The following is a 15,947-nucleotide window of genomic DNA, read 5'->3' as shown; positions in this document are numbered from 1 at the left end:
TTTTTTTTGATGTTTATTTTTGAGAGACACAGAGCATGAGCAGGGGAAGGGCCGAGAGAGATGCAGACACAGAATCCGAAGCAGACTCCAGGTTCTGAGCTGTCAGCACTGAGCCCACTGTGGGGCTCGAACTCACGAACCGTGAGATCATGACCTGAGCTGAAGTCAGCCACTTAGCCGACTGAGCCACCCAGGCACCCTAAGCTTCCCTTCCATAAAATGAGAATGGAAATAACACCTGCTTCAGGGGTGCCTGGGTGACTCAGTCAGTTAGGTGTCCGACTTCGGCTCAGGTCATGATCTCACGGTTTGTAAGTTCGAGCCCCGCATCAGGCTCTGTGCTGACAGCTCAGAGCCTGGAGTCTGCTTCAGATTCTGTGCCTCCCTCTCTCTCTCCCCCTCCCCTGCTCTGTATGTATGTGTGTCTCTCCCTCTCAAAAATAAATAAAAAGGCATAAAAAAAACCCCACTTGCTTCATAGTTTGTTGTTGTTTGTGCTGAAAGAGCTAATATAAGTGGTTAGGACAGTTTCTGGCCCATGGTGTACATTCAGTGTTAGCTATTATTTAAGTGTTAAATGTCTGCTTTTATTTCTTTGATATATTGTTTATAGGACCTAACTCAGTGCCCAATATTTTGCCAATTAAATATTACTGTTGGAATAGCTTGTCATTTTTCATAGAGATAAAGTTGTAGAAGGCTTTTTGTTAATTTTCTAAATTGATCAGGTATGTATGGTATCCTGAATTATTATCCTTTTTTTTTCAATTTTTTTTTAACATTTTTATTTATTTTTGAGACAGAGAGAGACAGAGCATGAATGGGGGAGGGGCAGAGAGAGAAGGAGACACAGAATCGGAAGCAGGCTCCAGGCTCCGAGCCATCAGCCCAGAGCCCCACGCGGGGCTCGAACCCACGGACCGTGAGATCGTGACCTGAGCTGAAGTCGGCCGCCCAACCGACTGAGCCACCCAGGCGCCCCTATTATCCTTTTAAACATGTGTTATTGACCTGTTTGTACATCAGAGTAATGTTTGAAATCCAAGCAAAGGGAAAGTGAAAACAGAGATTTAGTTGGCAACGATGTGAGAGCTGGCAGAGCATTGGTAATTAAGGGTATAAGCTAGATTGACATTTTGACTCTCCTTGCTTATTACCTGTGGGAGCCTGGGGTAAGTTTCTTGACCATTAATAGTTTGGTTTCCCCATTGGTAAAATGAAGCTATTAATAGTGCACATCTTCTAGGATTGTGCTAAGGATTTATACATAGGAACTGTACTTGGGTACCCTAGGCATTTACTCAACGTCAGCTATTTTATTGTTGTCATTGTTAACAGAAAATGTGTTTCCTTGGTTTACCAGGACAGTCCCAATACCAAATACTCTTTTTCACTAGCTGAATTGTATTTGAATTTATCAGCCCATATATTCCAATAAGAGGTTCAGAAAAATATGATTATAGTATCATTGGCTGTTTGTAATCTTCTTTGTGCAAAAGTTTACTTGTGTACCCAAACCAATGTGTATTGCAAGTAGCAGTGATTTCATTTGCATGGGTTCCTTAGAGTCTCTTATGTGCAAGAAGTTTGGACTGGTAGAAATAAGGGAAAACTCACAGCAAATGCTGTTTGACAGCATTTGGTGATGCAGCCAAAAGGCATGGATTGGCCATAAAACATCCTGGTTCAGGATCCACTGCTCACTAGGTCTAGATATATGGGGATGGTATTCTCTATTCTGCCAACGACATATGGATCTTTCAAGGATTAAATGTTAGACTGGACTGAAAACCCCTTTGACATAGAAAATGCCATACAGATGCATAATATGTATATTCTTGTAATGCGTTTTTATTTTGGCAATTTAATATTCTGGTTAGTAGAAAGTTTTTGTAGATGCCAAATTAATGGCCAATTAACACATAATTGAAATACATTAAGAAAAGACTTAACAGTAAATTAGACTGCTAAATAAATGTAATAACACATACTTTCTTACTTATCCCTACCATAAAGCCTACCTACTTAGACTAGAACCTCTCATATCTGAATCTGATATCTCAGAAACTTCCAGAATCACTGCTGCCTACCATTCCCCCATTGGGACTGCTGGGCCCTTTGCTCTTTGTTATGGACCACAGAGTGGTTGCTGTAGAAACATCATATAGTGTCAGTTTCTGACAGAAATCAGATTGGGTCATCACTATGTGAAGCCCTTCACGGGCTGCTCACTGCTGTTAGAATAAAGTCTGAACTCCACAGTGGCATGTGAGGGTCAACGATGAAGTGCCCCTGCCTGCCTCTGCAGCCTCCCTGTCTGTCACCACTCTGCCAGTATTAGATCCTGCAGCTAGAATGAACTTTGATTTTCTTCATTTTGCTTGCCCTCTCTCAATCCTAGGCATCTGTATACGTATCTTATTCCTTCCCTCCTCACCTAATTCACTTCTCATCTTCCTCAGGTGTCAGCTTCATTGTCACTCTTTTGGGGCATCCTTTTCTGTCTTAACTCTCTGTTCCTGCTTGCCACTTGTCTCTGTGGGCTGGCTGGCTGATTGTTTCACAGTGCAGTGACACCTGCAGAGCTATTCACACTCTCCTTTTGGCCATCTTTTCTCAATTAGAATTTCTGAATCAGCCCACAGTACATGGAGCTTGCATTTCAACCTGCAGTAACCACTACATGCATTCACCTTTAAGGACATAAAGGGTCTTCATGAAAGATCCTTTAAAGATTATGCACTGCCTCAGTTCATTCATTTGTATGAAAAAACCTGTACTCAAAGTTTCATTGTAGACTTATAGAATGGTTGAAGATGCAGAGGATCATTTTTAAGTAGAAGTCATTGTGTTGTTTACATGCAGAAATGCAATCTATGTTGAGAGTGTGCTAAATAAACCAGCTGTATTTTACTTACATGGCTATAGTGAGTAGTGGATGCTTCAGATTTAGATTTGTATCTCACCTCTGCCACTTGCCAGCTGCAAGATCCTGAAGAAGTTTTTCCTTCAGCCTCATTCACAAGATGGAGATGAGCATGGCTCATGGGCCAGTGTGGGACTGCATGAAACAAAAAAGGTGCATAGCACAGTGAATGGCACATATTCAATGCATTAAGTATTCCCTATTATGAATGAATTGAAACTTTTCTGGGACTGTTAATGACAGACCAGGATGATATCATCAGAACTGAATTTTTGCTGTTACATGTAGAAGAAATAAAAATTGGGGTCAGAGACTAAATCTAGTTGGAGACTAAATTCATTTTAGAAGGACTATAAAGGAGACCCTAGGTTTAATTAATAAAGCCTAAACTCATTGACTTTTGATACCTAAAGACCCTGATCTTATGCAAATCAGTTTCTGGACTTCATTTTTTCCCCCTAAAACGACCTGAGCCATTCTGATCCCTTCTAGTTTTAACTTTGATTTTCAGAATGGTTAAGAGAACTGAAATGATATTCCCTTATGTCTTCTTTGTCTTTATTTCCACATATTACTTTGTATATAACACAGAGGTTAGAGTTTAAAATTTCTGGAAGAAACTCTACCACAGCCACAGAATGGGGTATTGAAGGTCAATTGGGGTTTTTGAATAGCTGGAACTGAGAAATGCATCTTAGCTTGTTAGCTCCTTTCCTTCAGACTCTACATTTGAATATCAAAGGACACATCAAAGGTTGTTTCACTCCTCTTCAGAATGCCTTTGGTTATTTAAGATTTAGATGAGGCACTTTATGGGTTCAAGGAGAGTGCATTAAAGAAGAACCCAAAGACACATAAGTTTCTTCTTGTTGTTTTGTTAATCTGATAATCTTTTCTAATGTGAGCCTTGTCTTTGTTACTTTGGTCAAGTAAAAAAAAAACAAAAACAAAAAACCATTTTCCTTGTGTTTCAAATGGAAGCACATTCCTGAATTCCTATTTTAAAGAGCTCTGAATTTAATTTTTTTTTTAAAAAAACAACAATTGGTTGTAGTATATGACTCTTTATTAATCTCCTTTATTACCTTGAATGAACAAGATAAATTAAATTAGTATGACTGGTGTTCTAGAAGGAATTTTGTATATACCTTAATGGGAGGAAAAATTTTCCTTCTACCCTTCTAGCTTCTTTGCTCTAATAATTAAGTTGGCATAAAATAGATTAACAGGAGAAAACAAATTTCATTTCATGTATGTGGGAGCCCCATAAAAATTTGAGACCCACAGGCAAGTCAGGCAGTCAGACTTACTTGCCTTCCTGAGTTAAGGAATTGGATAGGAGCCTGACACTTTGAAGGGGAGAAGGGTAATTCACAAGACAATAGGAAGAGCGGATGTTTGGTAGTTACATATTTGCTCTTTCGGACAGATAGGTCTTTCAGTTCTCTGGTATAGCTTTGTCTCTGAGGAAGGCCCCCTCTCTAAGGGAGAAATAAAAGGTTTTCTGGAGTCTGCTGGGTCTTGATTGTCTTCAGCTTAAAATAATCCACATGCCAAAGTGGTGAATTTTAGGGTCATGTATTCTGCTCCCCTTCAAGCAGTTTATAATTTATTGGTATAATGTTAAGAAGTAGCAACTCTTTGTATCTGAGGTGTCTGCCACAGGAGCTGGTATTAAGGCAAAAATAAACAGATTTTTATAGATCCCTAGAAGGGCTGGAAAGTATAATATATCATTTTATTTAAACCAGCAGGATTTAAGGCTAAGGGAAATAGTACCATCCACGTGATTTTCTTCCTCCAGCTTGCTGTCTATATCCCAAACTGAGCATTCTTATTTTGCACCCTGGTCTACCATTGGAGGATAAGGAACACACAGAAAAAAAAAAAAAAAAAAAAGAGAGAGAGGCAGGGGAAGTTGAGCGGAGGCAGGTAAATATTTTAAAAACTCGGTTTGGGTCTGTAAGCATGTGTTGATCATTGTGTTATATAAATTATCCACTGATACAATAATTCTGTGTCACCCAAGTTCAGTGGCTTAAAATAACGAGCATTTATTTAACACTCAAGATTATGGTGGGTGATCCAGGGTGGTTGGTTGTCCTGGTCTCAGCTGGGACCTCCCTGGGATTTGATGACTGACAAGCTATGGAGGAAAACTTCAGGAAATCCCATTTAGCTCTGAATATTTGAATGCAATCAACTGAGAAGGTAAATGTTAATAGAATATTTGATGTCAGAAAAATAGAAAGTACAGGATGTAGGGGAGCACAGGTTAGGGAATTTACTTTGGATAATCTTGGTCTTTTGCTTTTATTTGCCTAAAATCAGAAATTGTTAAAAATGCAGAGGTGATAATGCCAACACCCCAAACTGATGTTAAAATATTTTTTTCATGTGCAACTGCAGATTATGAAGGGTCTCTCAAGTCTCATACTTGAACTAACAATTGCTTCCTCCTAATCCCTTGGCATTTCTTTTTAAATTTTTCAGTAGGGTTCTCTCTGTTTTTCTTCAGTTGTCACTTTATGATGTCATCAGCTGGTGAGAACATCCAAGGATCACAGTACTTCAGACTAAAACCATTTAAGTCCAACTCTGGCTGATAAAAGAAGGAAACAAAGCTCCTTGTGGACTTGTTACAAGTCATATAACCAATGAATTGGAAGCACAGGAGTAGAACCCTTAGCTCCCATCTTAGAGGGTTCCTCAGTGGTTTGATTTTGTTGTTGGAACGTTCTCTGGGTCACAGGGAAAACAGCAGAGACTGAAATTGAACATTATCAGTGGTGGTATTTGCATAGCGCCTTTTGTTTATAAGGCACTTACAGATACTTAAGCTTGCTATTGAAATGAATAGCTGAGAGAATCTGATAGAATAGCTAAGTATTACTTCTAGTTTTTTGGTCTCTTTCTCTGTAAAAAAAGGAATTATAATATTTTTCCTCACGGAATTGTTGTAAGTAGTAAATAATTACAATTGAATCACTTAGATTTGTGTCTGGCATATATGAATTATTTGGCATTTTTATGATGTTAATAATAATATTGTCATTATTTGTTGTTGATGTTTGATTCTACTTTACAGACCATACGTATCTCATAAATTAGTGGGGAGAATGTCACTATCTAATTTTATTGTGAATTGGGTAGGAGGAAGGGATACAGAGAATTCAGCTCTTGGAGTACTTCCTGTATGAGCTTAGGAATCTCAGCCTCTGACCTAGTGTTTACCAAAAAAGGGCCCATATCATTTTGGCTTATTTTCTCTTTTAATATTGGACAGAAACTAGAAATAGAAATCTTCAAAGAGGTCATTTTTCAACAGTGCTGTATGTATCATTCTAGGCTTTCATTGCTTTGGGATACTACATCTTAAAGAACAAATTATTTGATGTCTGAAAGAGCTTAACCTCTTAAGGAAATGAGATTTATCAGGGAGGAAAAATTTCTAAACAAAGGGACACTTTATAAATATCACTCCGTGAAATAACCATTGTAGTGAGCTTTCAGTGAAACAAAATGCAGAATTTAGGAATTTGCCTAAGTTTAACATTGAAAAGAAAACAACACCCTAAACCCTATGGTTTGTTGTTTTATAGAGAGGAAGCCACTTCTAACTTTTAACACTGTGCTAAAATAAAGCAGCAACAGAGGGAACCTGAGAAATGAAGCTTCCAAGAGCAGACCAACCCAAGAAACGCTTTTTCATTCATATGTGTTGCAATTTCAGGCCTCCCCAGCACCTTTTTCCTTCCCGCATTGCTATTCCCTCCCTGCTGCCATTTACATTACATCCTGTAAAGGAACAGCAGAAATATCCAGGTTGATCTTCGTTGAGTCATCCTGAAAATGATAGTAATAGTGGAGGCAGAGCTGAGACAAGACACTTACCAGTGCTTTAACCTTTTTGGAATCATAGATCCAATTGACACTAAAGATCAAAGCCAAGGATTTTGCTTCAGAGAAATGCACAGATGCAAACATACACAAATCTTGTGTACAGATTCAGGAGGTGGTGGACTCCCTTAAGCCTATTTTTGGGACATTAGTGATGCACCTGTGTTGTGAGAGCAGACAGTATCCCTGGCCTTCCTCCTTGCCAAGGTTTAAGTGCAGTGCTTGGGGATGGATCCAGTCCAGATTTTGCTAAAAGCTGACTCTAGTGGGTTTTTTTTGGGCTCACCTCATTTTCTCCACTCATTACAAACTTGAAAGGTCAGATCCACAGTTGTTTCTGAACCAGGAAGAGGAAAAGGGAAGCAAAAAGAGAGGACTTGCTTCTGAGTGACATTATAGTACCTCCTTGCAGTACCATTTGGACATATATGTTTTATAAGCAGTTGTCAAGATAGACGCTTTTTTTTGATAGTAACCCACTCAGGCCTTATAAAGGGATCTCTCTCCAATAGAATATTGGGGATATTGGGAATAATGGGAATATTCCCGTTGTGTAAAGGGACCTCATTCAAGTGCAGATTTTAAGAGATTCTGGGAAGAAATACTTTGAAGAGAAATTGGATTAAGTAGGGTAAAAGAAAAAAATGAAAAAGGGTAGGGAAAATAAGGATGAGGTGGGAACTACTTGCTGGATTACATGATTCGATTTGACTTGTTTCCTTCACTTTGTAGATTAAAATACAGAAATTTGCATGTAGGTGAAATGACTTGCTTTAGGTTTTTGCTTGGGGTTTGTTAATAACTTTCTCTTGGCTTCCCTTTCATAGTCTTTATTAAAACCAGCCAATCATGTGCCTTGTATGTGGAAATATGGAGCTCCTACTTTGTACGAGTGAGTGAGCTGTGGCAGACGCAGAGTCCTTATAACTTCCTGCCCCTCTAGAAGTTGACATTCTTTTAAAAAAAATTTCTTTTCAATGTTTATTTATTTTTGGGACAGAGAGAGACAGCGCATGAACGGGGGAGGGACAGAGAGAGAGGGAGACACAGAATCGGAAACAGGCTCCAGGCTCTGAGCCATCAGCCCAGAGCCTGACGCGGGGCTCGAACTCACGGACCGCGAGATCGTGACCTGAGCTGAAGTCGGACGCCCAACCGACTGCGCCACCCAGGCGCCCCTAGAAGTTGACATTCTTATAACCTAGTTTGGTTCCAGAGACCATAGGCAGGTGAGAAAATTGCCCACTGCATATTGGTGAGCTGTGATCCCACCACTGATGCTGACTACCTTTGTTACCTTGAGTAAATTTCTTAACTTGGGCAACCTTGGCATCCTTTATTTTTTTAGGGCTAAGATATTTGTGAGATATTTTGTAGGTTGAAGACGTAGTGTCTCTCAAATTAAATTAAATAGCTAAACTCTCAATTTGTGTAAGATCATCCCTTTGACCAGTGTAACCCTATATTTGCCAGAATGCCTGGGTTATTTGGGTAGATGGGCTAGTAATATTCATAGCTAACAGTGCTAGGTCCTGCTCCATTTATTCTTTCATTTTTGCCCACAGCTTTTCTGTGGAGTAGATATTACTACTATCCCCCTTTTTATAAGTGAGGAAAACAGATGTGCAAAGAAGTTAAGAAACTTGCTCCAGGCCTTCCAGACAGTAAGCAGCCGTGGGACTGAAACCCAGGTGGTCTGACTCCAGGAGCCATGCTCTTAGCTATGATCCTTTCTAGTTTTTTCTCAAGCTATGACCTATTCACATTGAATGGAGAACATTATGTGTGGTGGACTCTAAAACTTACTTAATTTTTTTTTCTGTCCTGTTTCAGGTACTTGACAGCAAGGACCAATAGAAATTTCCTGCTTACCATGAGGCCATTCTTAAAAAGGGCCACTTTGGTCATAACTTATGTAAGTATAGATATGCATCTGAAATATCTGATAAGAAGTGTTTTATTTTAACTTGGCTCAGAGACATGATCCAGATTATTTAATAGAATCAGCAATATATTCGAACAACATGATGTTAGGATCAAAGAGTTTACATGCCATAAACGTTACAACGCCTTGGAAGGTATGTATGAAAGCCTTCTGGGAATATGGTAACTCAAAGACAGACCGGATGAATTATAGTATTTTATGAGTCCCTTTCAAGGTGCTGATCCTGAATTGTCTCAGTAGCACAAACCTGGTTGTATCAGTTATCTATTGCTGCAAAACAAACCACCCCCAAACTTAGTGGCTTAAAACAACAACCACATATATTTACCCTGAATGCTTTAGCTTGGACAGCATCTAGCTGGATGGTTCTAATTGCTCATCATGATTTTTGACTGGGGTTGCACAGGCAGGTTCTTGTAGCTGTCAGCTGGGCGAGGTTGTCTGTCTGTGGTATCTCCTTCTCTAGGGTCTCTCCCTGTGACCTCCCTCTAGCAGTGTAGCCGGGACTTTTTTTTTTTTTTTTTAACAACATGTCAATTGGGTTCTAAAAGAATGAGCCAAAAGTTGCAGGACCTCTCAAGGGTGAGGCCCAGAACTGATGCAGTGCACTTTCTACAACATTCTGTTGGTCAATGCAAGTCACAAAACCAACTTAGATTTAAGAGGAGGGGCAGTTGGCTTTATTCTTGATGAGAAGAGCAGAATGTACATGCAAAGGGGGCAGGAATTTTTGGTGGCCATCTCTGGTGACAGTCCCAATAATTATTTTCTTACATTCTTGGATTCAAGAATTCATGATTAGGAGATCAGTCTGTTATGCCACTGCTGTCTCCCATAAATTTCTGTCAAAATTTATGATAAATTTTGATAGGAAACTTACAAAAAAGTCTTTGAATTGTAATGTCACCAATTAATGTGATTTTCTTCTTGATGCTAAAGCGTGTTTATGGAAGAAGAGTATGGAAAATTTCAATGAAGGTGGAGAGCCTTGACTGGACAGTCTCAACAAAAGGGACAAAACGTTTCTCTAAAGTGTTCCCTAGTATCTTTGCACAGAGCTAGGATGATTCATCACTGGTTTCAGAAGTGATTTATTTTCTTAGAATTGTATGGGAATGCAAGTAATCTGACATCATTGAAGTGATGAAAGTTGTAAATTATTAATCCCTTTGTTCTTTTAAAAATTTATTATCAAAGCCCTTTCTGCTATTTATCTTCCTACTCTTCTTGTTTAATTATCACGGCTTTTTTCCTCTTCATAGTATTTTAGGGAATTTATATTCTTTCAGGATACTTGTGCTGTTACATTTGCAGTTGATATTTTCCATTATAAAGCCTGTAAGAATTTAACTTCAGTTTGAGCAGGACATTGCGAGTGTTAAGACGATTTTTAATTGGCTGCCTAGGCATTGTTTACTGTTGATATGCTTTTGGCTGACACCATACTTTTATTTTAGGATTTTAGATTTGAGGTTATTTATATAAAAGATATTTATAAAGGAAGTCAGTGATATTCATGGGGAAAAAAATCCAGCCTTAACTACCTCCAAAATTAATCCTTTAGCTTTTTTATTCAAGCAAAGGTTTTCCTCTGACTTTAATAAAAACAATGTAATTGGTCCTGTTGAAATGAGAAGCATCTGGAAGGCCTGTTTGGGCGAACTCTCCTCCCCACAGAAATGTCTCTCCTTCTAGCTTTCTTATTCACCTTGGCAACAGGATAGCACCATTTAGTGATAGAATTCCAGCGGGTGACACAAAAGCTGTGCCCCGGAATTTGTTGAAATAACCCTTCATGAATGTTCTCCTTCAGGGCATTGGAGGGTTGGAACACTTCAAATGTGTTTATCCAAAACCCAGCAGTATTGTTTATTGTATTTTAAATTAACTTTCATGGGGCTGTTTAAATGGAATGGTTAAGAAAGCGGTTGGACAAGACATAGATTCAACTCCTGGATCTTGCAGTTTATTAACTGTGGGATTCTAGGTAAACTACCTGGAAGCCTCAGCTTTCTCATCTACCTCTAGGTTCTGTGAGGCCGCAGGGAAGGTGGAAAGTCTTTAGCTCAGTGGATAACAGCTGATAAATGCTTGATACTGACAGCTGTAATTAAGAATTTGCTTGCCTTTCCCTCAACACCTTCATTGTTTATACTCTTCTCCTTACCCAGCTGTTCTCATCTTGCGTACTCATCTTGAGTGTTAGGATTTTATAGAAGTGCTCATTATGAAACAAAATATTTGTGAGGCATCTGGAAGCGTCCTCCAGAAAGGTGGGGCTTACGCCCAACGAGCAATGACTTTCTTACCAAATCTCCTTTTCTTTGAAGGTGATTGTCGTTTTGTACTTCCGTCTGTGGATAATGGGAGGATCTATGCCCCTCTTTTCAGAGCAGGATAATCCAGCTTCATTTTCGCCTTACATTCTTACAAGGTCAGTAAACATATTTTTTTTTTAACTTAACGTGGTACTCCTTCAATTGTTTTAAATAATCTTAAATGAGAGTTTGCCTTTGCCTTTTGAGGAAAGAAGGGTTGTATTCCATCCTGGGGGTGGGGGGGAAACTACTATTCATACATTTGGAATTCGTTTCAGCGGGTGGTGCTGTGTTGCCAGGCTTATTGCTACTGTTCCCATATTGGTATGTATTTGGCTATTCAGCAAGTATTTTGTTGAGCACTTATGATCAATGGTAAATGTCTACTGAGTGGCCCATATGGCAAATGTTACAGAACAGTGCACCGCCAAGCCTATAGAGGTTGACTGAGTATTAAAACTATTTGTAGAATCAGTGGAGAGATTAAAAGTGGAAAACAGAAATGAACGATTTTTGCTGAGATACAGCAATTCTATCACACTATTTGTCTTTAAGAGATTTAGAGATATTGGATTAAGAAGTGATGTTGATCAGGGGATCTGATTTATTGAAAAGGTTTTTAATTCCTTACCTGTTCAGTCAGCTGTGGTGTCCTGCTAAGGCTTTCAGATATAATTATATTTGGCAATTTTCATGACTTTTCTTCAGGATATATTGCTGCTATTACGTTAAAACATTAAGATGCACTGTTATTAAATTTTTATAGTTTTATATATACCTTTTCACATATAATATTTTCATAATAGTAACCTTCACTCTTTGTGTGTTTGCAAAGACACAATAAAACTTAAATTAAACCTTGACCTATTGCCCATTTGGCTTACTTGTATCTTAGGGACAGCACATTGTTGGATTCTGTTTCTCTGCCAGGCGGTGATCTTTGCTTTATTTGACTCATTTATCTAATTTGTTTTAATTGATACATTTCTACTTGCTTTGCCTTTTATGTTTTTCTTTATTTTCTTCTTTTTCAAAGACAGTTTCCCTTTCAAAAATGATAACTTCCAATTTGATTAATCCGTTTTTACAAAAACATTATGTCACAATTGTTTCTATTTACTTCTGTCATGTATTTATATTAAAGAATCTTGACTCTGCCTTCAGAAATCATATGATATCCAGCCTCTAGTGTTGTCTTATCTCTTCGAGGTAGTCTGGAGCCTTATACATTATTGTTTATACCTTATCTTTTTAAAAATGTTGTTGTTTGATTAATCATGACATCTTTAACCCACTTTTTATTAATGTTGCAATCTACTTGTCCTTTTTAGTTCTCCCTGGCTTTCAAAATTTCTGGGATCCATTTGTGGATATTTTTAGCTCATTGATAAATTGTTTCAGTTTCTGTACCTCCTTAAATAGCTACATTGACCTCCAGAACAGAAGGTTCTGAACTCACCAACCAATTATTTCATTCCTATCTCTGTCATCAGTAAACAAGTGCCTGCCCCACGGTCCTTAGTGTCAGGGCAAGGTGCCTTTGGTCTCTGACTCACTGCCTTCCTACCTGTACTGCTTAGCTCCCGGTTGCATTTTTTATCTCTTCTGGTGGCAGAAAAAAATTCTTTGGTGGAACCTCTGGCAAAATTAGTACCTTGGGCCAGTCACTTGCCAGCTTCTGTCTTTCACTTTCAAGGCATATGTATCCTTTTTCAGAGGGATCTGATACTTATTTCATTTAGGACTTTATGTGACTCCATCTAAGTGACTGTTCTCAGGTGATTCAATCAATATGTGATAGAACACAATATCCTCTTTTTTTTTCTTTTAAAAAACATATCTTTCTGTTTTTGTGTTTCATGCTTAAAATGCATAGAAACCCAGGGACATTTCAATGACAGTTCCTCTAAATGGCTTTTCACATTCCTCTAAGATAGCTGCATTATAATTGTCTCTTTTGAGCATCCAGAAAATTGTCTTTAATTCCTTTCTCAAGTAAGGTTTCTATTCTGCTTGAATAATTGTTTGACCTCTGGTAGGCTGATGATTCTTAAATTGGATTACCTTGGTCTGTTTCCTAGTCCTGTTGGTTTTTCTTTTCTTCTCATTAGCTGTGCAATTTAGCTATGATTTGGCTGGCTCTGTGAGCCCATCATTACTAATCACAGGTTTGTCATTCAGCTTTGTCAATCTGTCTCATTAATGCCTCACCTCTTTCACTGGGTTTATAAATTCCGAACAACTTTTGTAGCATCTTTGCTTCCATCTTGCAAGTATTTTATCTTTTAAAGTTTACATAATAACTTATTCTATTATCAGGTGAGAGTTTTCAGACTTTTTCTTTAATAATTGCTATAGTTACTAATTCCATGTAGTTTTAAAAAAATCCTAATAGTTTTAAGAGTTGCTTGGTCAAGTTTTCCTTTGTTTCAAATGATTTCCTGTGACTTTATAGTTCTGAGATTCCTTCACTTTGCTTGTTTGTTTGTTTTATTTCTTTATTTTGAGAGAAAGAGAGAGCACAAGGGAGGGGCAGAGAGAGGGAGAGAGAATTTTGGGCAAGCTCAATCCCAGGAACTGTGAGATCATCACCTAAGCCTAAGTGTCAGACGCTTAACCAACTGAGCCACCCAGGCACCCCCCCTTCACTTTTACATAATCTATTTCCATGTAATTAGCCAGGAGGAAATACCCTGTCATTTTCTATTTACCAACACTGGGATGCAAAATCATTGTGGTTTGCTCTTGAGAATAGTTTGTTAAAAATTATCAAAGATGAGGGAATAAGACAACAGATGACTGTGTGACATTTACTGTAATGTAAGACATTGTCCAACAAACCTAGAGGAATACAACTTTGATTGACTTATTTATATCTATACTACTATATTTTACAACTCTGTCAACTTAGAACTTAACATACAGAAATATGATAGCAGTGATTATTTCTTTTCTCTCTCGTAGGAAATAAGGCTTCAAATGTTACAGTTTTATTGCCTTGTAGGACATTGGACAAACTTGTATCTAATTTACCAATCTCATTCCTTTTTGTTTTTCATGAACATTGTAACACTAGTTTTTCAAATTTAATTTGTATATATTGATATAAGTATACATATATATGCATAATAACAGCTTTGCACTGTTAAGCCCAGAATTCGTGATCCCCAAAGACCGCCAGGGAGCCGAGTCCGATGTAAAAGCAAGAGTCTTTATTCGAGCTAGCTTGAGCTCAATCCCCTATCTGCACCTACGATGCAGCGGTGAGATACCTGGGAGAGCGAGTTTCAAAAGGACAAAGGTTTTATTGGGGCCTAGGGGCAGTTGGTGAGGTAATGGCTGTGGCCTCAGCCGATTGGCTGGGGAAGGGTGGGAGTCCTGTTAGGCAGGTGAGCAGGAGGTTACTCAAGGGGAGGAGGCGTGGTCAAGGTGCAGGACACAGAACAAGATGGAGTTGGCCAGCGTAGGCCCGCCCTTTCAGCAGAGGTAACAATTTTCATGGCATACAATTCACCTATTTAAAGTATACAATTCAGTGATTTTCGTTATGCTCACAGAATTGTGCAACCATCATCAAAATCAATTTTAGAACATTTTCATCTCCCCAGAAAGAAACCTTATATCCTTTAGCTGTCCCCCACTCCTAGACAACTTTTTGTCTCTATTGAGTTACCGGTTCTGGATGTGTCCTATCAATGGAATCAAATAATCATGGATCTTTTGTGACTGACTCCTTTCACTTAGCATAGTGTATTCAAGATTCATCCATATTGTAGCTTGTATTCATACTTGATTCTTTTTTAATTCCCCAGTAATATGTCATTATATGGGTATGCCACTTTAAATTTTTCCTTTCATCTGTTGATGGGCATTTGGGTTGTTTGTACTTTTTGACCCCTATGAATAATGCTGCTGTGAACATTCATGTATGAGTTTTTGTTTGAATGTATGTTTTCATTTCTCTTACACATGTACCTAGGAGTGGGATTGCTAGGTCATATGTATTAACTTTGCATTTAACTTTTTGAGGAGCTGCCAGACTATTTACCAAAGCAGCTGCACTATTTTACACGCCTGCAGGGCTTATGTGAGGGTCTAGTTTCTCCATATCCTCACCAACACTTGTCTTTCTGTTGTTTTAATTACAGCCATACAAGCAGGTATGAAATGGTATCTCATTATGGTTTTGATTTACATTTTCCTAATGGCTAATGATGTTGAGCATCTTTTCATATGCTTGTTGGCCATTTCTGTATCTTCTTTGAAGATGTGTCTATTCAGATTCTTTGACCAGTTTTTAATTATTTTTATTATCGAGGCATTTTATTTTATTACTGAGTCTTTTTATTACTGAGCTGTATTAGTTTTCTATATATTCTAGATATAGATTGCTTATCAGATATATGATTTATAAACATTTCCTACCTTTCTGTGGGTTGTTGTTTCACTTTCTTGATGGTGTCCTTTTGAGCACAAATGTTTTTAAATTTGATGAAATTCAGTCTATTTTGTTTTTGTTGCTCGTGCTTCTATCTAAGAAGGCTTTGCCTAACTCAAATTTTCTTTAAAATTTTTTTTTAACGTTTATTGATTTTTGAGACAGAGACAGAGCATGAACGGGGGAGGGTCAGAGAGAGGAAGACACAGAATCCGAAACAGGCTCCAGGCTCTGAGCTGTCAGCACAGAGCCCGACACGGGGCTCGAACTCACGGACTGAGAGATCATGACCTGAGCCGAAGTCGGCTGCTTAACCGACTGAGCCACCCAGGCGCCCTCAAATTTTCTTTTAAACTGACTTTATCAAGTTTCTGGTTCCCTTATTAAAAACTTATACACACCTTTATTTTCACTGTGTAT

At 38.3% G+C, this 15,947-nt stretch overlaps 1 protein-coding gene across 4 annotated transcripts in view; it reads left to right on the top strand.

Moving 5' to 3' along the window:
* Positions 1–15,947, top strand: part of TMTC1 (transmembrane O-mannosyltransferase targeting cadherins 1) — a 284,126-nt gene that overhangs the window by 121,296 nt on the left and 146,883 nt on the right. For all 4 annotated transcript variants that reach the window (XM_043562234.1, XM_043562232.1, XM_043562230.1 and 1 more), the window contains 2 exons: positions 8,660–8,741; positions 11,102–11,205. In XM_043562234.1, coding sequence (XP_043418169.1) covers positions 8,660–8,741; positions 11,102–11,205 — 186 coding nt within the window. The remainder of the gene's footprint in view (positions 1–8,659; positions 8,742–11,101; positions 11,206–15,947) is intronic.

The sequence above is a fragment of the Prionailurus bengalensis genome, chromosome B4 (assembly GCF_016509475.1).
Source record: "Prionailurus bengalensis isolate Pbe53 chromosome B4, Fcat_Pben_1.1_paternal_pri, whole genome shotgun sequence".
NCBI classification, from domain to species: domain Eukaryota; kingdom Metazoa; phylum Chordata; class Mammalia; order Carnivora; family Felidae; genus Prionailurus; species Prionailurus bengalensis.
Note: the sequence above shows the minus strand (reverse complement) of the source record. Positions and strands in the feature narration are given on the sequence as shown.